The following is a 24,800-nucleotide window of genomic DNA, read 5'->3' on the forward strand; positions in this document are numbered from 1 at the left end:
GGAATAGCACGGATTATGAGGTAAGTTTTACAAATTCTTAAACAACTATATTTGAGATTTAAAGAAAGTCTCTTAAATTTGAGTTATTTAAATTGATCTTTGAATGTTAGTTCTGGATATATATGGGTATTGAATGTAGATGAAGTTATTTTTAGACTTTTTAAATGGGAATCAGAGCATCAAAGCTTCTTGTGCAAACAGAGAGCAGGAAACTACATTTTGTATAGGGCTAGTCATTGTTGACTACTTGTTGGGAAAATGGCAACCTGGGTTTACATTCAAAGAGCTATTCAGCTCTGAACTTATTCAGAGGAGACTAGTCTCAGCTGAGTTTTCTGCCTCTTCAGTCCTCTTTGAAAATTATGTTATTCTGCATAAAGTTGTGGGTACCATGAGACTTCTGGACTTCTTGTAATAGCCCTTTTCTTAGAGTAGTCTCTGCCTTCTACTGGCTGTTTCTCTGCTTTGATTCCTAGAGTTATTAGATTTCTTCGAGACGCTGGAAGGGTTCCAGAGCTACGTCAGATATTAGGAAGATGTGACTCTTCTCTTTCCTGCCCCCTCCCCCCGCCCCTTTGAGTTTAGCAGATAGTGGAGTGTTTAGCCATGGTTTATACCAACAAAACCAGTTCTTCTGGCATAGCTTATTCTAGCCTTTTTTCTTCCTTTTCATTCCTTTCCCTGTAAGCAAAATCAGCTATAGTGGCAAAAGCTAGTTTTGTATTATTATACCTGTTATCTATGCCAAAACTGTTTTCTGTGCAAAAACTCCCTGAATTTGATTCCTTTTTCCAGGAAAAGGTGGTGGTTAGAAATAGTTAAGTGTCTTTTCCTAAATAGATGTAGAAGTGTCAGTTGTTACAGGAAAGAATTCCTCTGTATTACAAATAAGAACTAAATAGTAGATAGATCCATAAAAATTGTTGTCAGGATTACTGCAAGTTTTATCTAATCAGTATACACCTTTACATTGTAATGTTTTTAAACTTTTTCCCCAGAGAGGACTATGTTTTAGTAGATATTTATGAAACACTTTGAGAAGATTTTTTGATTATAGCAAAGAAGGCCCTAATAACTTAAATGGCAAAAAGTGGAAAGAGTAAATCAGTCATAAGACTGAGACATGCAGCTCTAATGACCGCAAGCCTTACTGGAGGAATAGTTAGGCAAGTTGTGTGGGGTATAACTCACATTTGAACTCAATTATTTTTATAAACATTATATAATGAATGGTTGTGAGCTTGATGCAGGAGTTGTGGATAAAATGTTTTCTGTTCTATTTATAGATGTCAGTGTATCTTAATAGTTCTTTATGACCCTGAAGTTTGAATGTAGCAGCTAACTTGGAAAAGCAGTGTTAGGAAAGTTTTTGTAGTTTTTCCTTAGCTAGTCAGGTTAAATTTATTAACTGGTTCAGTGCAGTTATCTTTAACACTTATTTTAGAGCCCCTGTATTTTAATATAGGCCTCAAACAAGTGGTTTTTAAATATCTCACTTTTTTCTTTTGTCTCTTTCTCTAGCTTGGATACATTTGAGTTACTGCATGTTTGTCTTTGAGCAATATCCATGTTTGCGATTTTGTTACTGCATACAGGCTGGAGAACTTCTTGTGTCTACTTTGGCCTCTTTCATGTGTTGTATGAAGGACTTGTAACACTTGATGATCATAGACTTGTCCTACTTGTCCATGAAAGAAGTATCATTGATATGCTTTTCTTTACAAGGCAAGGTGATTATTGCTAGCATTGGACCAGCCTTAGTCCAAATTTATTGACTAGAGATGTAAGAAATGCTAATGCTGTTAAGGATTTTCAGTCTGTTTGTGTTTCCTTAGTATCCATGGAGGTGCATGTGTGATATTACCCATCTCCACTTTTGCTGTTTTCTTCCTAACTCCTGTTCTCTGCCTTTGTGAGAACAGGCTAGTTGCTTATCAATGGTCAGAAACCTAACATCTTTACAGGAGTCCTCTTGCATTCTGTGGGCCACTTTTGCTCTTTGAATGGTGAGGCCTCAAGGTGAATGTTCTGTAACTACATTTCTTACCTGCTTTGGAGTCCCCTTTGGTGCCGCCTTTATTACCTGGTGAGGGAGAGTCACTTTTCTGTTCACTGTCTGTCTTGATTATGAGAATTAAGGCAGGAAAAATTACAGTCAAGGCATTTGTGACTTTTTGAAGTCTCTGCCTTTCCCTAAAGAGTCTTGGAGAACTTACCTCTCTTGAATCTGCTGATAAAGCAGTTCAGGTGCTCAGTTATCCCAAAGTCAGCACTGCTGGAATGAATGGTAGGTGTTAAGGCTTGATTGTTCATGCTGGCATGAGAAGAATCCTGCTTGACAGCAGAAAGACATTTGAGAGGGGAATACTGGTTAAATAGTGTAGGTTTGGTCACCTCAAGCAGTATGAGCTTCAATACTGTCATAGTCTGGGCCAAAATCTGATGTCTCAACGTGTATTGCATTGCCTGCATTGAGATGTTTGCATGCCACTGCAGATAGTCTTCCACTGGGTGGAGTTTTGAGTACAGACTGTTTTCAAATCCCAAAATCGGGGAGATAAGCTGTTTCTAACCTCAGAGGGCCCTGCAGAGTTGTAACACAGTGCTTAGGGCTGTGGTGGGCCAGCCCTTTGGGCTACCTGCTGCCTCTCCCTTCGTGGAAGTATTTTTTTTGCCATTCCTTCAGCCGGGAAGCTGGACAATATCTAAATTATAATGGCCCATCTTTTCTTTCCCATCTCTTTCCCTTTGTGCCAGGTATAGGTACGGCACAGCCTCAAATTTATCCCCGAAGTGGTCTCTGAGCTCCATGTGAACCAGAGAGTACTTGCTTTCAGGTTTTCTCCAAAGGGCTTATTTGATGGCTACAAGAGTACATACCCCCAGATAGGCAGTGTAGGGTGACACTTTCCATTTTATGTCAATGGACCAAACCTCACAGGTGACCCTTGCAGTTTAGCCTCTGTCTTGATTGGTTCGAAGTTATGGGTATGCCTGGAAAAGCTGTTACAGTGAGTAATGGGTTGTGTGACAGCATGATGTAGTATTACAGTAATCTTCAGTAGTCTGAGCTCAGTCTGTTGCTGCAAAGATTCTGTCTGCACTTGAATCAAAAACCTCAAAATCTGTGTTAAGAATAGTTACTCTTAGTGTTTAGCTAATTGTAACGTTCAGAAGATGTGAGAATTGTTAGAGTGGTGCGGTGAGATCATTGTACAAGGAGGCAGAGTCATTGATGTAATACTTACTTGCAGTGAGAGAGATGTTAGGTTGGGATTGGCTCTGTATAGACAAAGTGCACAAGTTTACTGAGGCATCTGTTTTAATGCTGATCTTAGTGTTTGGTAACAGCCTGAGCAGTCCTTTTGCATTTTTTGAAGGGCATTTTGGCTCTTCATACATGTAGAGTGTATTTCTGTGAGATTTTTAAACTGTTCTTTGACACTTACCTTCTGTTACATATGGTAGGGATTCATTACTGTTTGTAAATAACTCTTTGTCTCTAGGCACATAAATATCTCTTTAAAACCTGACTAAAGCATGTTAATTTTTGGGTGGGGAGGGGGGTAATCTGATTTGAGAAATGAGCATACATTTTGTATAACATTAAGGTATAAAGGCTACAGTTTAATGTGATAATTGGGAAATGATCCTGGAGCTAGGGGAAGGCGGCTGGAGACTTGTATTTTGCTGCTTCCGTATTGCCTGGCAAAATCTTTCAGAAAGGCCTATCTTTCCTTACGCTCTACCTTTGAAGTTTAGGCAGGTGTCTTTGAGACATCTACAAGCTGACTGGGAAGCTCAGAATCAAGTGACTGCAGTGTGCCCACAAATTGAGGGGGGAGGAATCTTAGGCCGTACATGAGGACAGGTATCTCTTCCTGAGTTAATTTTGGTGATGCATATGTGATATATTTAGTCTAGATATGAACAGCTTACTCTGTGAAGTTATATTCTAGTTGTTTTGTCTTCACTGGAATTAGATAAATTGTGTAGAGATGATGTATCCAACCTCATTCCTGTTTTCTTGCAGCTTCAGTGACTTTCAGAGTCTCTTCCAAATGTTACATGGTCTGATACCTCCAATTAGGAAATGAGGAATCTCTTTGTACAGTTTGAGTCCTTTTAAAGATCCATGAGCAAAATTTCAAATAAATCATTAAATATGACATTAATCAGCCTTCATGATGGCAAAGTAAGTTATGGTTTTAAATGGGACAGCTAGCTTTGGTGATATTAATTAACATATTTTTTTCCTAGGAAAGGTGAGGAATTAGTGAGGCCCAGGATTAAAACTCTCCAATACTTAATCTCACACATGATTCTTTTTGCTAGAACAGTTTAGAAAAATGCTTTCACTTGTGCTTCATTCCACATTCAAGGAACATAGATTAGCAGACTTTGAAGGCATTGGCAGAAAATGCAGCAGAAATTTTCTTGACACATAACTCTTTTTTTCTGTTCTGCCCACTTTGATATGGTTTGTGTTCGTACCTTTTTTTTAATTAAAACACCAGCATCTGCATTTCAGAGAGACATTATGATTTTGGTATTTCCAGCTTAAGATGAAACTGATAGAATACATCTTATCGGTATGGATTTTCACCTTTATGCTTTGCTTTGCTCATTGAATGCTCTACTGGACAAGCAGAAAACAATGGTAACTGTACAGTAAGTTCTTGTTTTATTTTGCAGGTTTGTGTTAATGTGGAAGTGGATCTCACAGCTTAATGCAAATAAAACTAAGGTGAGTAAAAATGTTTTTGCCAGATTCCTTGGATTTAATAGCACATACTGCTAAATGCTTAGAAAAAAGTGGTCAGTGGGGGAAGGAAAGAAAAAAAAGGAATTTTAATGAAACTTTTATCTTGATTACTGCAATTTGTAGGTATGGGAAAAGTGTACCAAAAGAAAGGACCAAGCAATCTCCCCCAAATATGTTTGAATACATTTAAAATTATGGTGACAAGTCTGTTTTTCCTCCATAAATTGTTATAGTCAAGAATTTGTTATGGCCTTCTGTTAGCTGTTGAGAACCAAAATTATGAAGACTTCAAAGTAACTTGTTTCTCTGCTATTATCCTCCTGGATTGAAAGTACTGAAAATGAAGTTTGTTGCATTGTCAAAGTCGTGTGTTAAACTTGTACTTTATTCTACTACTAAATAGGTGTATGGGAAATTTGACTATCTACCAGAATAACATTTCATGTTTTTAACAGTGAAATTCTACTTTTCTTTTTTCCTTTCCTTTCCTGTCCTTAGGAACTCTCTTGGGAGGTATTTGAGAGACTGAGTATATGGAGGTTTACTGCGAGTACTCACGGGCTATAGAACCTGGGCATTATGTGCCTCCCTCCACCTTCCCCTTCAATTGCAGTAACTAGTTTGAGATAAAGACTTTAGCTAAGCCCACATTTTGTTTCTCTTCAGGTTACTTGATGTTCTACTTCAGGAAGATTTTTGAACTATAAAATTGATACCATTAATTAAAATTCCATTAAACCATGTGAAACAAATTTAACAGCAGTTCACTTTAAACTGTTTTAAAATAGCTTGATTCTTTCATGATTATCTTCAGGTAACACCCTAAAGTTCAATAATTTTCTTTACTATAGAGACAGGTCATGATGGTATGATATGTACACAAGTTTCCTTACCAAATAAAAGCTAAGTTATCTGTTAATTTTCTGCTTACTGTTTAACTACTATGTTATCTCTGAATAGAGTGGCTTTTGGCAGCTTGATGTTTTGAAGAGGTGAGCGAGAGATTCCGTGCACTCAAATGAGCTGCTTCTTCCTTTCTAATCTCTGATTAATATGTAAGCTTAAAATACTTAATGGAGCTTCTAATAATATAGCATGTGCATTTTAAAATAGGCCTGACCTGCTTTGTTTGTATCTTCTGTTCTGCTAAGATTTTTGGAGAACTACTGCTCTCAACTTTAAAATATTAAAGCAGAACACTTGGTGGGGAAATATAAAACAGCTCTTCTTTTCAGTGTGGTTCCCTTGTATAATGTATAACTGATTCAGGGTTTAGATTATGAATCGTCTTCTGAACTATGAACAATTAAAAGGCAAATTATACTGTTTGTGTGTGTATGCTTATGTGTATGTAGAGAAATATTTCATGTTTTAGCCTGACTTCAAAAGTTTCTAGAACATGCTGCTTTCAAAAAGAGGAATAAATACAACTCTGCAAAAAGAAATATTTTTCTTGATCTGAGCTTGAGTTCAAAACAAAAGAATGATGGCTAGGGAGATGGCTTGAATTTGCAGTAAGGTTTAGATTGTTCCCACTACCTTCAAATGCTTTCAATACTTAGTTTATGCTCTGTCTGTTCTGATTTACGTGGTATCTAGTTACTGGTTTAAATACAGGCACCTAGAAAATTAATCAAGAAGTTTGTAATATATAAGTAACTGTGTTTAAGTATGGAATCTGAATGAAACTCCAAAGTCCTTTCATCTTAATGGGGGTTGGCTATGTATAAGATTAAAAACAAAACAAAACAAAAAAAAAACCACTGTACTTGAGGAGAAAGCCTGTATTCTTGTATACATAACAAGAGAACTGAAAAATGTGTAGAAAAATGTGTTTAAAAAAAAAATCATGGAAACAGTGTAATAATGTTTGATCAGTATTGTTATTGCTTGGATAAGATCTTGAGGTTCTGACACAGTCCTGAGGAAAATGACAGCTGAATATTCAATAAATCAACTAGAAGGCATTATGCGTTATCAGGAAAAAAAAGAGAAAACAGGTATCTGGCTATATACATTTATGGTATACCATAGATACATTGCATTGCAGTGCGTATTGCCTCTTGAGTGCTGATCTAGTGACTCAAGAACAACATAGCAGAACTGGAGAAGGTTTGGAGAAGGGCAGCAGGGGTAACGAGGTATGGAAAGATGGATGAGGTATGGAAAGATGCACAAGGAACTTGCTAAGTAGGCTGGGACTTCTCAGCATAAAAAGCTGATAACTGAGATGAAGATACGAAAGCTTTCTAAAATCATGGCAGTGTGGAAGATGGTAATTAGGACAGATTATTCACTCTCTCCTTAAATAAAAGTATTGGGAGATGTCAGAGGAAACTAGCAGATTGAGATTCAAAAGAAGAAAAGGCAAATAGATTTTTTTTTTGCCAGTGGATGTCTTTAGAGTTTCTCCACAAAGTTTTGTGGAAGAGAAATCCATTGAGGATGATTTAATAGATTCTACCTCTTGCACAGGAATTTCTTAAGCTGCAAACTGTTGGAAGCTGGGAGAGTATTTTGAGATAACATCACTGTATTCTTTCTTTGTTGCTACTAGGCATCTGCTTAGCCACTGTTAGAAATAAGATCATGAGCTAGGTGGGTCTGTGGTATGACACAATGCACCTGTTCTTCTGATCTTTGAGAGTGCAAACAAGCCCTTCTCTTTTCATGGAACATTGGCTGGAGAGGTGGTGAAGAATTTCGTAAAAATGGTGATAATGTTAAGTGGTCTAGGAGAATGACCTGCAGCAGCCTTCTAAACAGAAATGAACAAGGTGAGAAGGCTCAGAGCCTTCTACATTTAGATGTAGCTTCAAACTGAGGACTTGGAAGAGCTGAGATTTGTAAAATAATATCCAACTGTGAATCTGAGTTATGTGTTTGAGTAGAGTAAAACTCAACAGTATGCCAAGCATTGAAAGAGCTGTTATATAGGAGGAATATGACTGGAAATGTATTTGGTGTTAAATTTAGCATAATAGTGACTAACTTCTGTTTAACTTAATGGGTTTAAAACAGAGTGTTATCCCTGAAATGGCTAACACTCTTAAATGTTCCAGAAAAGTAAGCCGTACTTAGGCTTGTTACAATACAACTTCTCCACTATATTAAATTACGTACTTAATGCTTGGTATCATACTCTTATATACTGAAAGTGAGTCTCTGTTCAACAAGCTGCACCTTCCAACTGCCTCTAGACTTCCGTCTCCTCTCAAGCATAGTGATTGGAGCATCCTGTGAACTTTCGTTGTGCCTGTAACTCAGCATGGACTCCTCCTTTGGTGTAAGCTTATGTCACTTTAAGCACTGGTTGAAACTGCAGTTTCGTTTGTTCAAGCATGTTACTTATACTCTTGACAAGAATGCATTTCCTAATGATTCCAGAAGTGTCCTTTTTATGCAAATATTCTTTATGTGAGTAAAGAATTTGGAGGTTTCTTGCTTTCCTAGTTTCCTAATTGCAAATCACTTGCTTTCCTAGTTTCTAATGAAAATGGTGTGATATCTTGACATTAGGGAATCAAAAAATCCATTGCTAGTTAAAAATACATACATTTAAGATACTACTTACAAGCAATGAATGGATTTTATTGGGTATCTGTAGTCTTCATTCTTAGTTTTTTTGCCTTCTGTACTGCATCTTCTGAGCTGTATAGGAGGACCTATCTTTTATGTATAGGGAAAGTTAGGAAAAATAATCTTCATCTCAATGTGTTAGCGGTATAATAGGTCACACTTTCTTATATGCAACAGGAAAGGTTACAGAAGTAGTGCTGAATTTTCCTATAACAATATATGGAGTGAAGTCAGATGATTTTAAGTATTTGAGAGATCAGGCAAAAATGGAATTGCTTCTAGAAACTGTCTTGCATGTAGTCAGTATTGCTGTACCTAAACATAGAAAATGTAGCAAATGAATAATGACCACAGAAGTTGAAGTAGCACAGGATGATAACTATGGGCATGTCTGGTTGTGTTTCTCTGGCTTGGACAGGAATCTCATACAATTTTCATTTTACTGTTCAGATTATCCTGGTAACATACTAAAAGTTGAGTTTTAATGTTGTTAAATCATTCATGGGTGGTGCGCTTTTTTTTTTTAACAATTATTAGGGGAGCAAGTATCTTATGATGTGGAGTATGAGTTTTGTCTGTCATGTATAGAGTTGTAAAGCTACAGGTCTTTTATGAAATACGGGTTTTATGTTCATCAGTAAGGATTTATACTTGAAAAGATAACTTTCTCCAAGTTGACAGAATTTTTTTTGCTCTTAAACTGAAAGGGTACAAGATAGGTTTTAACTTTTCCTTGCATTGTTATTTACTATCTTACAACCTTTTTAACCCTTGATCATAGAAAGTGTGCATCTGTAATAAAGGATGGTGAGAGCCAGTCTGCTGATGAGGAACAGTGAACATCACTAAATATAATTCACTATAATAAAGCTCTGAAGAAAATGAGTAAAAGCAAAGTGTTCATTTCAGGGAGTCTTTATCCAAAAGCATTTGTAATTGGGAAGGATAGCATGCTTTAAGGGTTAAGAAGTCTTTACACCAGTAGGAGGTGCAATCTTAAAATTCATTGTACTATTAAAATGTGTTTAGGAAGTGGATATCAGTCAAAAAAGCAAAAACCATCAACAATTACTTGATGCATTTCAGGTCATGCTGGAGAGAAGAATAACTACTTTTTTCAAAAATTTCCTAAAGTTGAAAGAGGTATCTTATTCCAAGATATGTATCAATAAAATTGAGTTGAACTGTTTTTAATGTGTTCAAGAAAATTGCACTGTAAATCCATTACACTGCATCGTGGTGTTGTCATGCAGGTTCTCTTCCTCTGTGATCTTTGGTACTGACACTTCAGGGCTAACTTATGGAGATAATGAACAGTATAGTTGATGCATTTGAGAAATACTCTTGTCAAAACAGTCAGATGAACCTGATTTCTGAAAATCCTTCCCAGTCTCATTCTGATGTTTACATACTAACACAGTGTAAACATGAACAACCTGCATACTATTCAAATAAAAAGCTGGATGTTTGTAGCTTTAAGGTTTCTGTTCCAGTTACTGAATTTGGCTTTCTCTGAAGTTTGTGGTTACTGTGAGAATGAGACTTGAGTGATCCTATAGTTGCAATAGTTGGTGAACTTGCACAGCGGTCAGGGAAGATAACTAATTATTAGAATCAGTTTGCTCCAGTGTATGTACTGGGCACGTGCTGGAAGAAAGTGGTCTTTACTCACTGCTCACAACAGATGTCTCTGAACCAAAAGATCTTATTGTAGGAAAAATCACTTTAAAATTGAAAGGCAGTTTCAGATTTGCATATGAAAGCTCAGCAGTTTTGCTTGGATTGACTAGTTTTAAATATTTCTTAGTACACCATGAATCTGCCCTCCTCATTTGTAGGATGGGGGGGAATGTTTCCAGTTCGGTGGCCTTTGCAGGTGGGAAAAAATGAGGCTGCACAGAGAAGTTGACCACCACTTGGTGGCACTACTTGGCTTCAAAAGGACTTGTTTCAGAGCAGATAAACTGGCTTTAATCCTTTAAAACTATAGGCTAAGGTGGAGTAGCTTTGTTCTAAAAATTTTTGAAAGTTACTGATGTATTTTAGAAACGAAAACATACTTTTTATCTGAACTTCTGGAGAGAGTTACATTTGTGTATGTCAATGGAAAATCTAGCTAATCTGTCCAATAAGTAATTTAAGATATTTCCTTGTATTAATATAGTATTCTCAGAAGATGTATTTACCGTTCTCCAATTTCAGTTATCTTAGCATTTACTTCTAGCACTTTATTTCCATTGAATAGTGTATTTCAGTGGAATCTTAAAACATTAAATTTGCTTTGTGATAGTGCTCCTCTTTGCGATGCTGTCTCTTGCAGGTAAACAGAAGACTGACAGAACTGCTTTTTTTGCCTCTGAAATTTTCCCTGCTTTTTCAAATTTTCTTATATATTAAAATAACATCTTAGGAAAAGATTCCACGTTCAATTTTTCTGTCAACAAAGCTAGTAAAAGTTTGTGCCTTACTCTTAGTTTATTGCCTCTCAGTTGTGCTGATGCAGCAGTGTCTGGGTCCCAGCCTTTTAAACATGATAATGAAATTGTTGATAAACTGAAGGAAGGAATGTAGAGGAGCAGAGGAAGGCAGGAAGGCAGGAGTCATTTAAATTGGCTTTCCTGCAAAGAGAAGTATAGCTCCAATGTATAGCACAATAATTTGACAGGATGTGGCTCCACGTTGAGACTACTTTCCCTTTTCTGCTAGCCAAAATATTCTGCAATGACAGCAGGACTTTTAGCATTCCTGCCTGTGCCTGCCCGCCCCCCCCCCCCCCCCCAAAAAAAAAAAAAAAAAAAAAAAAAAAGGCTGCAGTGGTGGGACTGGAGCCTGCAAGGATGCTGGTACTCTCCTAAACATGGTCTCTTTGTGAAATGTCTCACTGTGATCGTAGTTAGAGCACATTACTGACGGAGGATGAGTTCTGTGAGGAGGAAATATTTTCTTATATTGCCTCAAAAGCAGACACTAAGTATGTAGCATCCTTAGGCTCCTTTGAGGTGTGAAATATCAAGAAAGCATCTAGGCAAATTATCCCAGCCTAGAAGATAGGCTCATCCTGTTAATAGGTAAATTTATTGGTTGTGGAAAGTCCTGAATTTTGGCAACATCAGTAGAAAATGAGATGAAGCCTGATGATGATGAGATGAAGACATACTAATATATTTGAGAGTAATAACAGTAATATTTTGTGAGAGAATCCTGGAAAGCAGGAACACCGAAAGAGAGGTAAAGGGGAAGAAGAGCAGTAAATTAGTGTTGCTGTGAATACATTATGTTTAACTTGGGTTAGAGAAGATGCCATTTTGCTGTATGATTAAACTTTCATTGAAAGTTTCTTAAACTGTCAAAATGATGAGTCAGAAATAGTAGTTGGAAACTTTTTTGATAAAATGCTTTTGTGCCTATATTGCTGATATTTTAAAATGAAAGAAAAAGTGAAGTGAATAAAATCTGAGCGTGAGGAACATTGCTGCTAGTTAATAGAATGAAACATTCATCATATTGTGTCTAAGTAAATAATTGCTGGTACCTTCCATTAGGCATCAGAATACATTTGACTAAAGGCAGGTCATGGTGATGGGAAAAAAAAAAAGTGTTCTATCAAGGGTTTAGGTTTTTTAGAGGGAAAAATATGCAAGCATGTGAGATTGATAGGAAGGAAAAGAATTTGTCAATGCATGTAAGAGTTTGAGTTTCTAGAGAAATACTGTGCATTAGTATCACAGAGCATTAAGTCAAGAGAGTTTTTAACCTTCTGGCAAATATTCCTTATTAATGAGACTTAAAGACCTCTATGTACTTAAGTTTCTTAAGCAAGTGTTAGAAATTTTGTAATCACTTTAAGTAATTGAGGAAGAGGTCTGATACTAAACAGTTCTAGCAACAAAGGTGTAGCAAGATTTACCAACTTAAAACTGAAGTTGTTGGGGGGCAGAAAAATAAAATGGAAAGAGATGTACGTTTATTTCCAAGTAGTTGCTTTCGGATGGATTAAGAAATTCAGTACTTTCCCAGAGAAAGAATGTTTAACGTTGTAGAAGGTATACTTCAGTTCAGTTATAAGTTATTTGCCTCTACTATAATCTTGGATAAGTCCTGTGTATTTTAGTCCAATCCTCGATATCTTCTTGCATGTAAAGTCTATGAATGCAAGAAGTAGGCAGTCAGCAAAGAAATTCAGTTTGAGAAAGATGTCACCATAGGGAAGCAATGATACTTGGAATGCAAGTGTATGTTTGTTTTTAGCTTTAAATGTGCTCATTTGACAGTAGAGCAGAGGTGAGAGTAAGTTTGTAATACAGTGATGGAAAAAGGAGAGAAGCTGGCCATCTTGGGCCCACCAGAGTATGGGAGTCAGGGTACAGAAGAACGTATGCTATGGAGTATCACAACATTACAGTTTGTCTGACAATATATAAGGGAGTTTGATACTTGAATATTTAACAGTAGCAATGGTTTAATTACATGATCATGGAATTTCAGAACCCAAAAAAAAAAAAACCATAATAAAATTTCAAATTCTTTCTAGCTGTAGTATTCTCTCAGGTAAATCATCACTAGGCTTAAGTAGACAGTGATTCTGCAGTGATTTGGTCTTGAGAGATCAAGCAAATCTGGATCTGATGCATCTTAACAGCCCTTTGCCTTAACTGTGGGCTAGGAGGTCCTACCTGTTCTCTACATTTTTAGTCACAAGGGTATATTCCCATAACTGTTGTATCATACGTTGTATGGTATGGTTGTCTACTACCTTCAGAATCCAGCAGCACTTGGTGAAAATGCCTCCTAGAGTTGCTGTCACAAGGCCATATTTTCATAAGAGAATTCAAAATGTTAGCTTACTACACGGCTTGAGGATGACAAAGATCTAACTCCCCAGTCTTTTGAAAAAGTGCTGTTGGATGCAAATACTGCAGGTACTGTTAGTAAGCTGCGTTACTGATGTGACCGGTTACTGAAATTCATACTTGTCTCTTGAACAGCCAAAAAAAAAAAAAAAAAAAAACTTCTAATACAATGTAATGTTTAGTATAAAAAGAATGAATTGTTCTTAAAGTTTTCTAATCATAAAACACAGTCTTGCTTGGGATCTTGTAGAAGCAAAGTTATTTGTACCTTTTGTCAAAAGTAATTTGTCCTCTTTTTAGGGCTTTAGATCAGAAGCATTATTTCCTATATTTCATCTAAAGTGGCTACTGCTTGTAGCCCAATGTTGACAATGTTATGAATTCAAAAATAGGCTTCTTTAAAGTTTGTGTCATTGGGTCTTTTTAAAAATCGAGAAACTTTTTGAGGTAATTATGATAAAATCTAGTCTGGGCAGCATTGGTTCTTTTTCTGCTTATGTGTGAATAAACAGAAATGGAAATCTTTGTTTAAGCTGCTCTCAAGTATTGTTTAAACACAGCAGTATGAACTGTTTTTTCTAACGTTTATCCATTTAATTGGAGTGTTGTTATTGATTGCCATGTACATGTGCATCTTGGAACACTTAATTTGATTATAGTTCTTCTTATCCTTAGTGAGAAATTATTGGTGTGCCACTTCAAACTTGATCTTACTACCAAAAACGCAAACTAGATAGACGTCTGCATAAATGTAGAGACTGCAGTAGTCAATTATCCTTTATGGACAGAGGTATGGAATATGGTGGGGAGTTGTGGAAGCCTCGAGTTTCCACTCAAGCTGTAACTGAGGTTGCTAGATTCAAAATCTTGTTTTTGTATTGGTTAGGCATCTTTTAGAAGTATCTAATTCACTTAAATAGTCTTGGGCAATGTAACCCTGTTAAAATGCTGCATTAGCACTTAAAACTAGAAAAAAAAATTAAGTCATATATCTCATTCTTTTGGCACCTAAATTGTATTGTCATTTATTTTATTGACTTTGGTATTGAATTTTAACATGATGCATCCTATTGTAAGTGACAAATTGATTTATTTTCCCAAGCAAATCAATATTAGAGAAATAAGATGGAGAATGGTTGGTGGCAGTAGTGATATTCCATGATTTTTCAATTGTAAGACAGTCATGCTTCAGTTGTGAAATCTTTTCTTTAAGATGTGAAATGTTAAAATACTGCTCTTAAATATTCCAGACAAGAAATCAAGTTGCTAAAATTGACTTTTTTTTATGAAACATTTTTCCGTTACGAGCTGATACATAACTTTTGAAGAAGCTGTTCCATTAGAAACAAAGTTTCAGGTAAATAAACTTTCTGAGAAATACTATGCTTGAGGCTTGACGTTTCCAAGTATAATCCTGCTGAAAAGATCGGCTTCCTTTGTAGGGTGATGGGTTAGTAGAATACCATCCTACCTTTCCTGGAAGATCTGAACTTGAAATAGTAAATTTCATCATGGAAAACCTTCTTGCAACTTGGCTTGCACTCAATTTTTTAAAACATTTACTGACTTAATAGTGAATTTTGAATCCTAGGAACTAGCAAATTTCTTGTAGAACACTAGGTTTCTTTTTCCTCTATTCTGCATTACACATGCGCTTTTTTTTGTGAAATATAGGAAAAATCTTATTTCAATTTTTCAGATGTCTTGAAAAAATATTTTTGTTTAGAATTTCTGTCAGACTTTGCACTGAGGTTGGATGTGTTTTGCAGAGGTAGAAGTAGCTTAGAAATCTGAAGCATCATATGATCAGACAAGGAATAGTTAGCTGGCTTGGTTCTTTTTAGTCGTACTTAGTCTAAACTGAGTCTGCACTTAAAACACAGATCCAGAGAAGTGTGTTTGAGATCAGTGTTAAGTGACCTATATATGCTCTGGTAAGGCAATAAGAGACGTAAATGGTACTTACACTATCAAGGCTTGCAGTGTTTTAGTAGGAATTGAAATCAATACTTCTGTCTCTGATCAGGGGGGATTGCACAAATAGCAGCAGTTGAAGTTTTAATCGTGGTCTGTGCAGGACACCTTCCTTTTGTGATAAAGCTGTCCAGCTGATAGAAGCTGAACTGGAGAATTTTCCAGTTCCTGCGCAGTGGTACTTCTATTTTTTTTTTTTTTTTTTTTTTTCCCTTCTCCCTTGTGTTATCTCCTGCAAGCTCCTGGAGAAAAGGCTGTGTGATTATTGTCGTACTTGGCCATGGTGAACTTGTCCTACAGAAATCTGACAATTGGGAAAAATATTTTCCATGTTGGTTTTTAGTTTCTTGTTTCTTAATTTGGTAAGAATCCATACTGGGAAAAAATATCACTTGCACAGGTGGTGATTGTTCTGCCGTTCCTGTGGGCTGTAGTAACTTTGTACTTCTTTACTTAATAATGCAACTTCTTCATGTTGTGGCAGTGTTTTTTCCTCACTGCTTTAAAAAGCAGTTCTGATGTGGGGGTATTATTAGCTATGAGAGTTCTCCAGTGTTTGGGTTTTCATGTTAACAGCTACATATCAGAATTTCAGGTATACTTGCTTTTCGATAGAATCCTTCAGCCTATAGCTCTGTTAATAACCGCATGCTTGTATGTAAAGTGTGGGAGGGCAATGTTCTTAGTGTTGTAGTATACATATTAAACAAGCTCTGTTCACTACAAAAGTTTGTAGGTTTTAAAGATAAGTAAGGCAGTCTACAAATAGTTTGCATCTATGTTATGTAGAAGGGAATGTATTTTAAAACATTTAATTTGCAAACACAAATAGAAAACTGGAGGAGGGCAGAGTGAGTCAGTGACTTGTCCTTTGGTTGTAAGGCTTTGTAGTTCTGTTTCAAACTGAAGAATGGATCAGGATAGCTTTTAAGAAGAAATAAAGAATCCTATAACACTTTTCTAATGATCAAAAAAGTGTCATAATTTATTCATTTTTTTGGGTATTCGTATTGCTAGATAACACCCAAAACTCAGTCGTTATGGAGTTTATGCTATGCATTACTGTGTGGAAGAGACACAAACATCATCCAAATATCTAACATGATTTTTCTGAAAATGTCTGCTTTATGCTAATATACCTGGTACTTTAGGAGGCAGTCTCTGTCTGTCTCTCTCCTCCTCTCTCCCTCAGTGGACTCCTGTAAAACTTGTACTAGCTCCTACTTCTCCAGATGGTCCTTCATTTTTCCAAAGGTTCCTAAATTTTTCACTGTTTGTCATAATTAAGTTAATAAAGCTATAGGCTGTATGTTGTGGCAGAAATGAAGGAGCCTCTGCTTTAGTCCTATGCCATGACAAACTGAAGCGCTCTCTGGTCTGCTGTTTGTTGCCTAAAAACGTGTGTGTTTGATTCCATCATCTCATGTATTTCAGCTTTATTGCAGGAATGCTTGTGGATAAAATGGTGGATTTTATTAGCTTTCTGTATTTACATAAAACAAAGTCTTGAAGAAATAAGAAATCTAAATGAAAGTCAGGGGGAACTTGAAACACCTTTGTATCCCTTGAATGTTTGAATCATCTCTTGAGCGTCCTGGTTATTCCTGTGTCTGCTTGAAGAACTTGACTTAACACAGAGTTACTTAGCACAGAACGAGTGGGTTGGGGGGGGGGGTATCATGTTTTTTTGCCTTTGCTACAGTACTGTTGAAATAACTTACATTTCTTCAGTTTCTGTAACTAGGCTGTAAATTCAGTCCATTTAAAAAAATGATTTATAAGTTTTTGTGCTACTTAAATAGTCACTGTGTATGCTTTTAGCATTAATGAGAAACTTAGCATTTAACCACAGAAAAGCACTTCATGCTTTTCACAAACTCATCCAAATTGCTCCATCTTAATTTTTCGGCTCCAGTGTGCTTTCAGATCCTAAAACCCTTGTAAAATAAAGTGTGCTTTCCACCCCCACCCCCCCCCCACCCCCCCCCCCAGTAAAATAAAACCAAAACTGACAAATTTCTAACTGAAACTGCCAGGAGGCAACAGCAAACTATGCTTAGCTCCAGAGTGTGGTTTGAATGAACTAGCATTGTAGGAAAGCATTACTCTGATTTGGTGTGTGACCCTATTACATAGCAAAGGTTGTCATTATGAAATGAGAACTTGGGAACGTTGTAAACCTACGTGTAATAAATACAATTAATAATGTACATAGAAGAATGGAATTAAGTACATTTCCTATCAAAAAGAATTATTAATGAACAGAAAGTGGACAGCATAGATCTGATGACAGGAAGGTTGCATCTAATCTGAATTACTGAGTGACCTAGGAAGCTTGCTCAGAGGGATTACTGAATAATTATGTTAATATGCAATTATCACCTCGTTTCTTCTGTAGTAACCTCAAGATGTAGTGTAGTATGGGTGTTATAGCAAGTGCTGATAGTTTGCAAAAATACTAATGTTCGAGATTTTTGAGACAATGAGATTAGCTTAAGGCATTTAGATGATGATCTGTCAGCTTGAAGACAGATCTGACCTTACGCTTTTTTTAATGTTTACAGTATCTGGCCACAGGCGGCCTTATCTACAGCACTCATTATGATTTTTTAAAACTGATGTTTGATGAAAAAATAAATAGATCAAAAACCATGTAAGAACTTAACATGTTAAATTTACAAGTATTCCATAATAAAACTGAGGTGGAGTGGAAGGTGGCCTAGCTAAATCCTTGATTGTTTTCTACTTGTGTGTGCTCGGGTAGGCTTTTGAAGCATTGTCACTTTGTGTTTATACAATATCTCCTCAATATATTGCAATAGCACCTGCAAACGTTATGTCATGGAGGGTTTTAGTCAGCAGTTGTTCTGTGCTTAAATAAAAATTTAGCCCAACTGCATAGTGTTTGCCTTGGCAGGGGATCTATTAAGCATTATTTGCAACATTAAATTAAAAGCTTAATCTGTCAATGTTTAGCTTTTTAAGTACAGTAAATATGGGTTAGTTACTATATATTCTGGCAATCAGTACTGTGTGTATTTCTGGTGTGATGGAGAGAGATGCTTTTAAAACTATGTGATAGAAATATGCTAAGAGTATTGTATAGTGTTGGTTGAATCTTAGTTACTACAGTGGCTGGGGTTTGTTTGCTTTGTTTTGTTTTTCGTCCCCTCTACCCAGAGTGCTCAGGGTAGGTAGTGTTTCAGTTTGAGTATTGCGCTTCCTGAATGATGCAGGTTGAACAGTAACATTTTCCTCAGACGACGGCAGCGTGTAGGTTTTATTGCATTTATCTAGCTGCATGTATTATTGCATATGTACCTACGCATTGGAGGAGATAATTTCACTGTAAATGAAGTATTGAATTTTGCTTCTATTATCGCAAGACTCGAAATTCCTGTAATTTAAAAAGATACATGCTTGTTTTAATAGCACCGTCTTAAATCTCTTAACATAATTTTGTTGTCCTATACATAAAATAAGGAATCGCACCACCCTGATAGCTGAAAACGTGATAATTAGCAGAAAATTATTAAAATGTTGCAGTGATATTACTGATATAGTAAACTTCAGGGCTTGATCCAAAGACTGAATTACATAGAGACAGATCTGTTAGCATAGACATGTTCTAATCTGATCCATATGGAATAGTTCACAATCTCTATAAATACACAATATGGGAAGGAGTTTGTTAAAAATTGCACGATGTAAATTTTAGCTATTGTTTATGATAGCTTCGAAGGGAATCTTGGTTTATGGGTGATTGTATGATGCCATTGCCATTTTTTTAACTTAAGCTTTAACACTAATTTAGAGTCTTCACGTATAGTTTTGTTTGCAGAGGAACATGGTTTTTGTCTTCGTCATGTAAACTCATGAGAAGTTTTGGGGAGTCATTCTGATAATGAGGACTGCAGGCTCCAAGCAGGCAGGATATTCTCAGTTTGCCACCCTGCTGTTCAGGGGGTACAAATGAAGTTGCCTTATGTTCTTCCTCTGAACCCCTCACACCAGAACAGATGGGTGGAACTTGGAGCATGGAAGGTTTTACCTCCGAGGTGGTAACAGTGAAGCCACTCATTAACACTGAATTTACCACTTCGTTAGCAATGTTGTTTCCTGTTGAGAAAAGCTAATATAGGCTCTCGAATTGACTGAGCATACATTTGTTTACGTCTATGATGATAAAATGAGGAGAATACAAATTTTCTGGCATAACTAACTTACTAAATTTCTTCTAAACTTCTTGTGTATATTTTTGAACTCTGCTGCCTAGTTTATATGCAGTTCATACTACTCAGTAGTAAAACTGTTGCAGGTGCAGTGGTGCATGCTTGCAGCTATCGCTTCCTTTAACTGACTTTTGCATTACTGATTTTTAGTGCGTGTTTGTGGTGCCCATTTCAACTTGTCTATGTGATATAAATACTCCTGCTGGTGGTGCATCATCACCATTTTAGGGTGATAGCATTAAATACGATCTTATTGGGAGTCTGTTTTTTATTATGGCAGAAACTGAACTGTGTCAAAGCAGCAAAGAAATTCAGAAATTTAAGAAATAAGACAAAAAATAATTGTTTTGTCCAATAGCATGCTTGCAAAAGGGCATGTTAATAAATAATATAATCGTGTTTTATATATTTTAAGCATTTCTTACTGAACTGATGTGTGTTGCTGTAGTGTTTCTATATTGGGTGGTTCAGTGATTGTGTAGCAAAGGCAGCTTTTTTTAACTTCTTGCATTGAGAAGCTTTTTTATTATATTTTGCCTTAAACTATACTTTGCTGTAAAAATAGTGAGAAAGTCATATTACATTGAAGTCTTCTTTTTAACAAACTAAATACTTGTTTCATTCTTTTTCTGATCTGAAGCAAGCATAATATGGCTGAATTTCCATGAGGCCCTAGGTAGCCTCGGATTGCACAGATAAGTGTGTATCATAACTGAAAAACTAATAGCAATTCTGAACATTTTAGTCTGTGATGTATAAAGATGAAAGTGGTGCCCTTTAAGCAGATTGTTTATTCTCTCCTTAGGAAGAAAAGGATGTCAGACATGGTCTTCCTTGGTTTTGACGAAGGACCATTGCGAGGAGCCCTGGACACTTGTTGTGAGTTATAACATCTTAATTGAAGGAGTCTAGGTAATGACTCCTTTTAACAGAACTTTTTATTCAAAATGTTAATTAGTAACTGAAGCTAAATACGTGATGACAGGAGCCAAATCTCCCAAAAGATCTTAAGTGAGTACTCCTTAAGGATAAAATATATGGTGGTGTGGTTTGTGGTGTTCCCCTCACCACCACCACCACCCCCAAATATTGATAGATGCTTCCAGCTCCTGGGGTGGATGTTTTAATGACTTATTCCTACCGTGTTCTTAGCGTCCACACAAGTGGTAAATTCTGAATAGCTTTAAATTCACGCTCTAGTTTACTGCACACTGATTTTCATGTGTAGGCAAGCCCCTTGTGCTCACTAAGTGTCAGGTAGATTATTTTGCATGCAAATGAAAATCACTGGTAGAAAAACATACTTAGGTACACAAAGTATCCCAGAGGGAATTAATATATAGTAGCTCTCTGTACTAGTAGACACTACTGTTGTCATGCTCTGGATTCAACATGGTGATTTGCTAAGGTACATAAATCCTAATTAACATTTTTTCAGTTGCTTAATTTTTCCACCTTTGAGGTAATGCTATTTTACTTGCTTACCATTCAAGGTGGCCATATAGCATAAGCAGGATCTGATTTTAAAGGAGAGTTCTTTTGTAAAATGGGAATGGAAAGAAATTATTTATTTTCTTCAGTGAACTTTATGATCCTTTGCTATGTTTCTATCAGTAATCATTTGTTAGAACCTGGATAAGTTTTGTATTCTCTGTATTAATACCAAAGCAAACACTTTTGTAAGCTTCTGGGTAGTATCAATCAGTGGTATACAAGTACTTTAAACAAAGTGATACTTTCAGATTAATTTAGCTTCACAGATGCTAAAGGCAAATATGGTTAAAAAGTTCACTGAAATGAGTCTTACAGATGTCTGCAAAGCCTTTACTCATAACTTGTTTTGAGTCCAGAAAAGTACTGAAGATGGAACTGTGTTCATGTTTAGGTACACACAATATGTTTGCACAATTTTTGTCAATAGGGCTTTCCTCGTTTTGCTTGCACGTAGGTGTTTGGACATCTTGAACTAGGACACTAGACAGTCAGTAGTTTGCTGTATAGTTGTTATTGTAGCCCATAAATGGATACAATTTTTATTGTTTTATTGATTAATTTAAAAATGTCTTGAATATCTTAAATATATTTTTTAACCAGTTCAAAAATTATTTTTTCAGCTTAAAGTATGAAAAAGGGTGGTCCTGGAGAAAATTGTAAATTAAAACTGCCATTATTATTTATTTCTGTGAGTGCCTGATTCATTTTTGTTTTTGTTTTTATTATTATTTTAGTATAAATGTACTTAATGGACAGACCAGCAGTATGGATGATTTGGAAATAAATCCTGAAGTCACTGGTGCTAAAGAAGAAATCCTATGTGATGATAATTTCGTATCTGAGGAAGACAGTGGCATTCCTAAACCACAAGAGAGTGACACGTCATTTCAGAAGAACAATACATTGACTCTGTCTGAGGAGCTCTCAAGGGACAGATCTGAAAAAGCCTTAAGTGGAGGCCAGACTTCTTTATTTATTCACACTGGTGCTCCTACTGTTTCTAGTGAAAACTTTATCTTGCCTAGAGGAACTGCTGTTAATGGACCAGTTTCACACTCCACCTCAACCAAGACTTCCAATATGAATAAAGGCAGTGTTTCGTTAACCACTGGACAGTCTGTAGGTCGTCATACAGATTCTTGCTCAACTTTGACAGTGGTTCATGATCTTCAGCTGCCTGCAAAGAGTACAACGCAGACATCAAGTCAGCACCAAGTTTTATTTTTGTTACCTGATGTAGCACATGCTAAGAACCTGACTCATTCCATTAAAAATCTACCTACCTCTGCTTCAATTGGTTGTGATTCACCGAAATCAGTAGGAAATAGTGTAGACAGCACTTTAGTAGGCGAAGTAGAAGTTTGTGAGGATGATAAAAATTTACTAGTAAAAGATGATTGTGTTGACACATTAACAGGTGTTTCCTCAGGTACAAGTGGTTTCAGATCAGGATGTGATCCCAGCTGGGATCCTCAAAAAGAGTTTATACAGTTTCTTATGACAAATGAAGAAACAATAGAGAAGTCTCCCATTCACTGTAAAGTAGGTCTAGAAAAAAAGAGAAAACGAAAAATGGATGTTAGCAAAATAACACGCTATACTGAAGACTGTTTTAGTGATACCAGTTATATTCCCAGTAAATCAAAATTACTAAATGTTGACTTCTTAGAGCAGAATGAGGAGCTACAAATAATAGAACCACAAAGATATTCATTGAGTAAAGTAAAGCCCGAATCAACAGATGAAGAGTTGGAAGCTGTTGATGCTATTCAGCAGCTGATTTATAGTCCTGCTAGTAACTGTGCAGAAGATGCTTCTCCTGTTCACACTAGCACTTTTCTTTCCAATACTTTAAAAAATAAATGTGAACAGAATGATTCTGAATCACCATCTACTTTCAGTACTGATGAACCATCATTTTATCCCTGTACAAAGTGCAATGTGAATTTTAGGGAGAAGAAACATCTGCATAGGCATATGATGTACCATTTAGATGGGAATAGTCATTTCCGACATCTCAATGTCCCCAGGCCCTATGCATGTAGGGAATGTGGACGGACATTTCGAGATCGTAATTCACTTCTTAAACATATGATAATTCACCAGGAAAGAAGGCAGAAACTGATGGAAGAAATCCGTGAGTTGAAAGAACTTCAGGATGAGGGTAGGAGTGCACGGTTACAGTGCCCACAGTGTGTATTTGGTACCAATTGTCCCAAAACGTTTGTGCAGCATGCAAAGACCCATGAAAAAGATAAAAGATATTATTGCTGTGAGGAATGCAATTTCATGGCTGTGACAGAAAATGAACTGGAATGCCATCGAGGGATTGCTCATGGAGCAGTAGTCAAATGTTCAATTATCGGTAGCGACATATCCCAGAGGAAAACACAGAAAAAAGCATCCATGAAAGATCCATATTTAGGATCCTCAAAAAAGTCATCAACGTACATGTGTAAGATGTGTCCGTTTACTACATCAGCTAGAAGCATTTTAAAAAAACACATGGAATATTTGCATCCAACATCATGCATTGATCCCTTTGGTAGCCATCTTAGATTAGAAAAAAGAAAAGGCAGCATAATTGAAGAATCTTTAGATTTTGGTAGCAGGACAAAACAGTTGATCAAACAATCTTCTACTTTTCCAAAGAACTCTGTTTTAAAACAGGATGTAAAAAGATCATTTGGCTCTACTTCACAGTCCAGTAACTTCACAAAACTTCACAAGAGACCCTACAGGATACAGAAGGCTCGGAAAAGCGTTTCGCAGTCAGCTGTAAGTGTGTGCAATCTAAATTCTACAAACAAGACCTTTTTGATTAGAAATAGCAATGACCAGAAACCTAAGTATTTTCATCAAGCAGCAAAGCAGAAAGCTAGTGTCAAAACAAGCAGTAATTATTTGTATAGAAACAAATATGAAAACTACAGGATGATTAAAAAATCTAGTGACTCTTATCCTTTACATTTAAAAAAGGAAGAGTCCAGCTCTGTCGGTTCTTTACATTTGTTTTCTTCGTCAAATAGTCCCCATAATAATTGTTTTGTCATGGATTCAAATAATCTTGATTGCAAAAGGGCAGAAGGCTATAAAGATCGTAGGCATGTAGCTGTTAAAAGAGTGGTTAAAGAATCCAAGAGGGAAGGCTCTGTTACAGGAGATGATTTGGATTGCTATCCAGATTTTCTGCATAAAATGACTGTTGTTGTTTTACAGAAACTTAACTCTGCTGAAAAAAAAGACAGCTATGAAACGGAGGATGAAAGTTCATGGGATAATGTTGAACTATGTGATTACACTACACAATCTGTGGAGGATGAATCTTACAGTGATATTAATCAGGAGCATGTAAACCTATTCCCCATATTCAAAGGTAAAATGGAAGATCATGAAGCTGGTGATAAATCTTCACTTAGTTATGAGCAGAATGATGGCTTTTATTTTGAGTATTATGAAGATGCTGAGGGTAGTAACTTCCTGCATGATTTGCATGATCCTCAGAATTTAGAAAATGTAGGATCGGCATTGCCAAAGCATAATTCAGTTTTCCATTGGACTGATTTGTCGCTTGAAAAGAAGTCCTGCCCATATTGTCCAGCAACATTTGAAACAGGTGTTGGCTTGTCCAATCATGTCCGAGGACATCTTCACAGAGCTGGATTAAGCTATGAAGCCCGTCATGTTGTTTCACCAGAACAGATAGCAACAAGTGACAAAATGCAACATTTTAAAAGAACTGGAACAGGAACTCCTGTTAAACGTGTTAGAAAAGGTAAGTTTTTTTAAAATTTGGGTATGCAGTGAAGGGGACAAAGGGATTTACTGAGCATTAGACAGGACTTGCTTTATCTTGTTGTAAAGCCTCTCATCCTTGTGGTTTGCTATTCTAATGTTAAACTGTGT

The 24,800-nt window shown here is 36.4% G+C and overlaps 1 protein-coding gene across 9 annotated transcripts in view; it reads left to right on the forward strand.

Moving 5' to 3' along the window:
• ZNF644 (zinc finger protein 644) overlaps positions 1-24,800 on the forward strand; it is an 83,092-nt gene that overhangs the window by 42,488 nt on the left and 15,804 nt on the right. For 5 of the 9 annotated variants that reach the window (XM_026116561.2, XM_026116560.2, XM_026116563.2 and 2 more), the window contains exons 2-4: positions 4,696-4,747; positions 20,206-20,279; positions 21,629-24,669. In XM_026116561.2, the coding sequence (XP_025972346.1) occupies positions 21,660-24,669 (3,010 nt within the window). In that variant the 5' untranslated portion in view covers positions 4,696-4,747; positions 20,206-20,279; positions 21,629-21,659. Of the gene's footprint in view, positions 1-4,176; positions 4,196-4,695; positions 4,748-20,205; positions 20,313-21,628; positions 24,670-24,800 lie in introns of those variants that run through there. The other 4 variants (XM_026116564.2, XM_064515933.1, XM_026116562.2 and 1 more) reach the window with 4 other exon arrangements.

Source organism: Dromaius novaehollandiae, chromosome 8 (genome assembly GCF_036370855.1).
Source record: "Dromaius novaehollandiae isolate bDroNov1 chromosome 8, bDroNov1.hap1, whole genome shotgun sequence".
Taxonomy (NCBI): Eukaryota; Metazoa; Chordata; class Aves; order Casuariiformes; family Dromaiidae; genus Dromaius; species Dromaius novaehollandiae.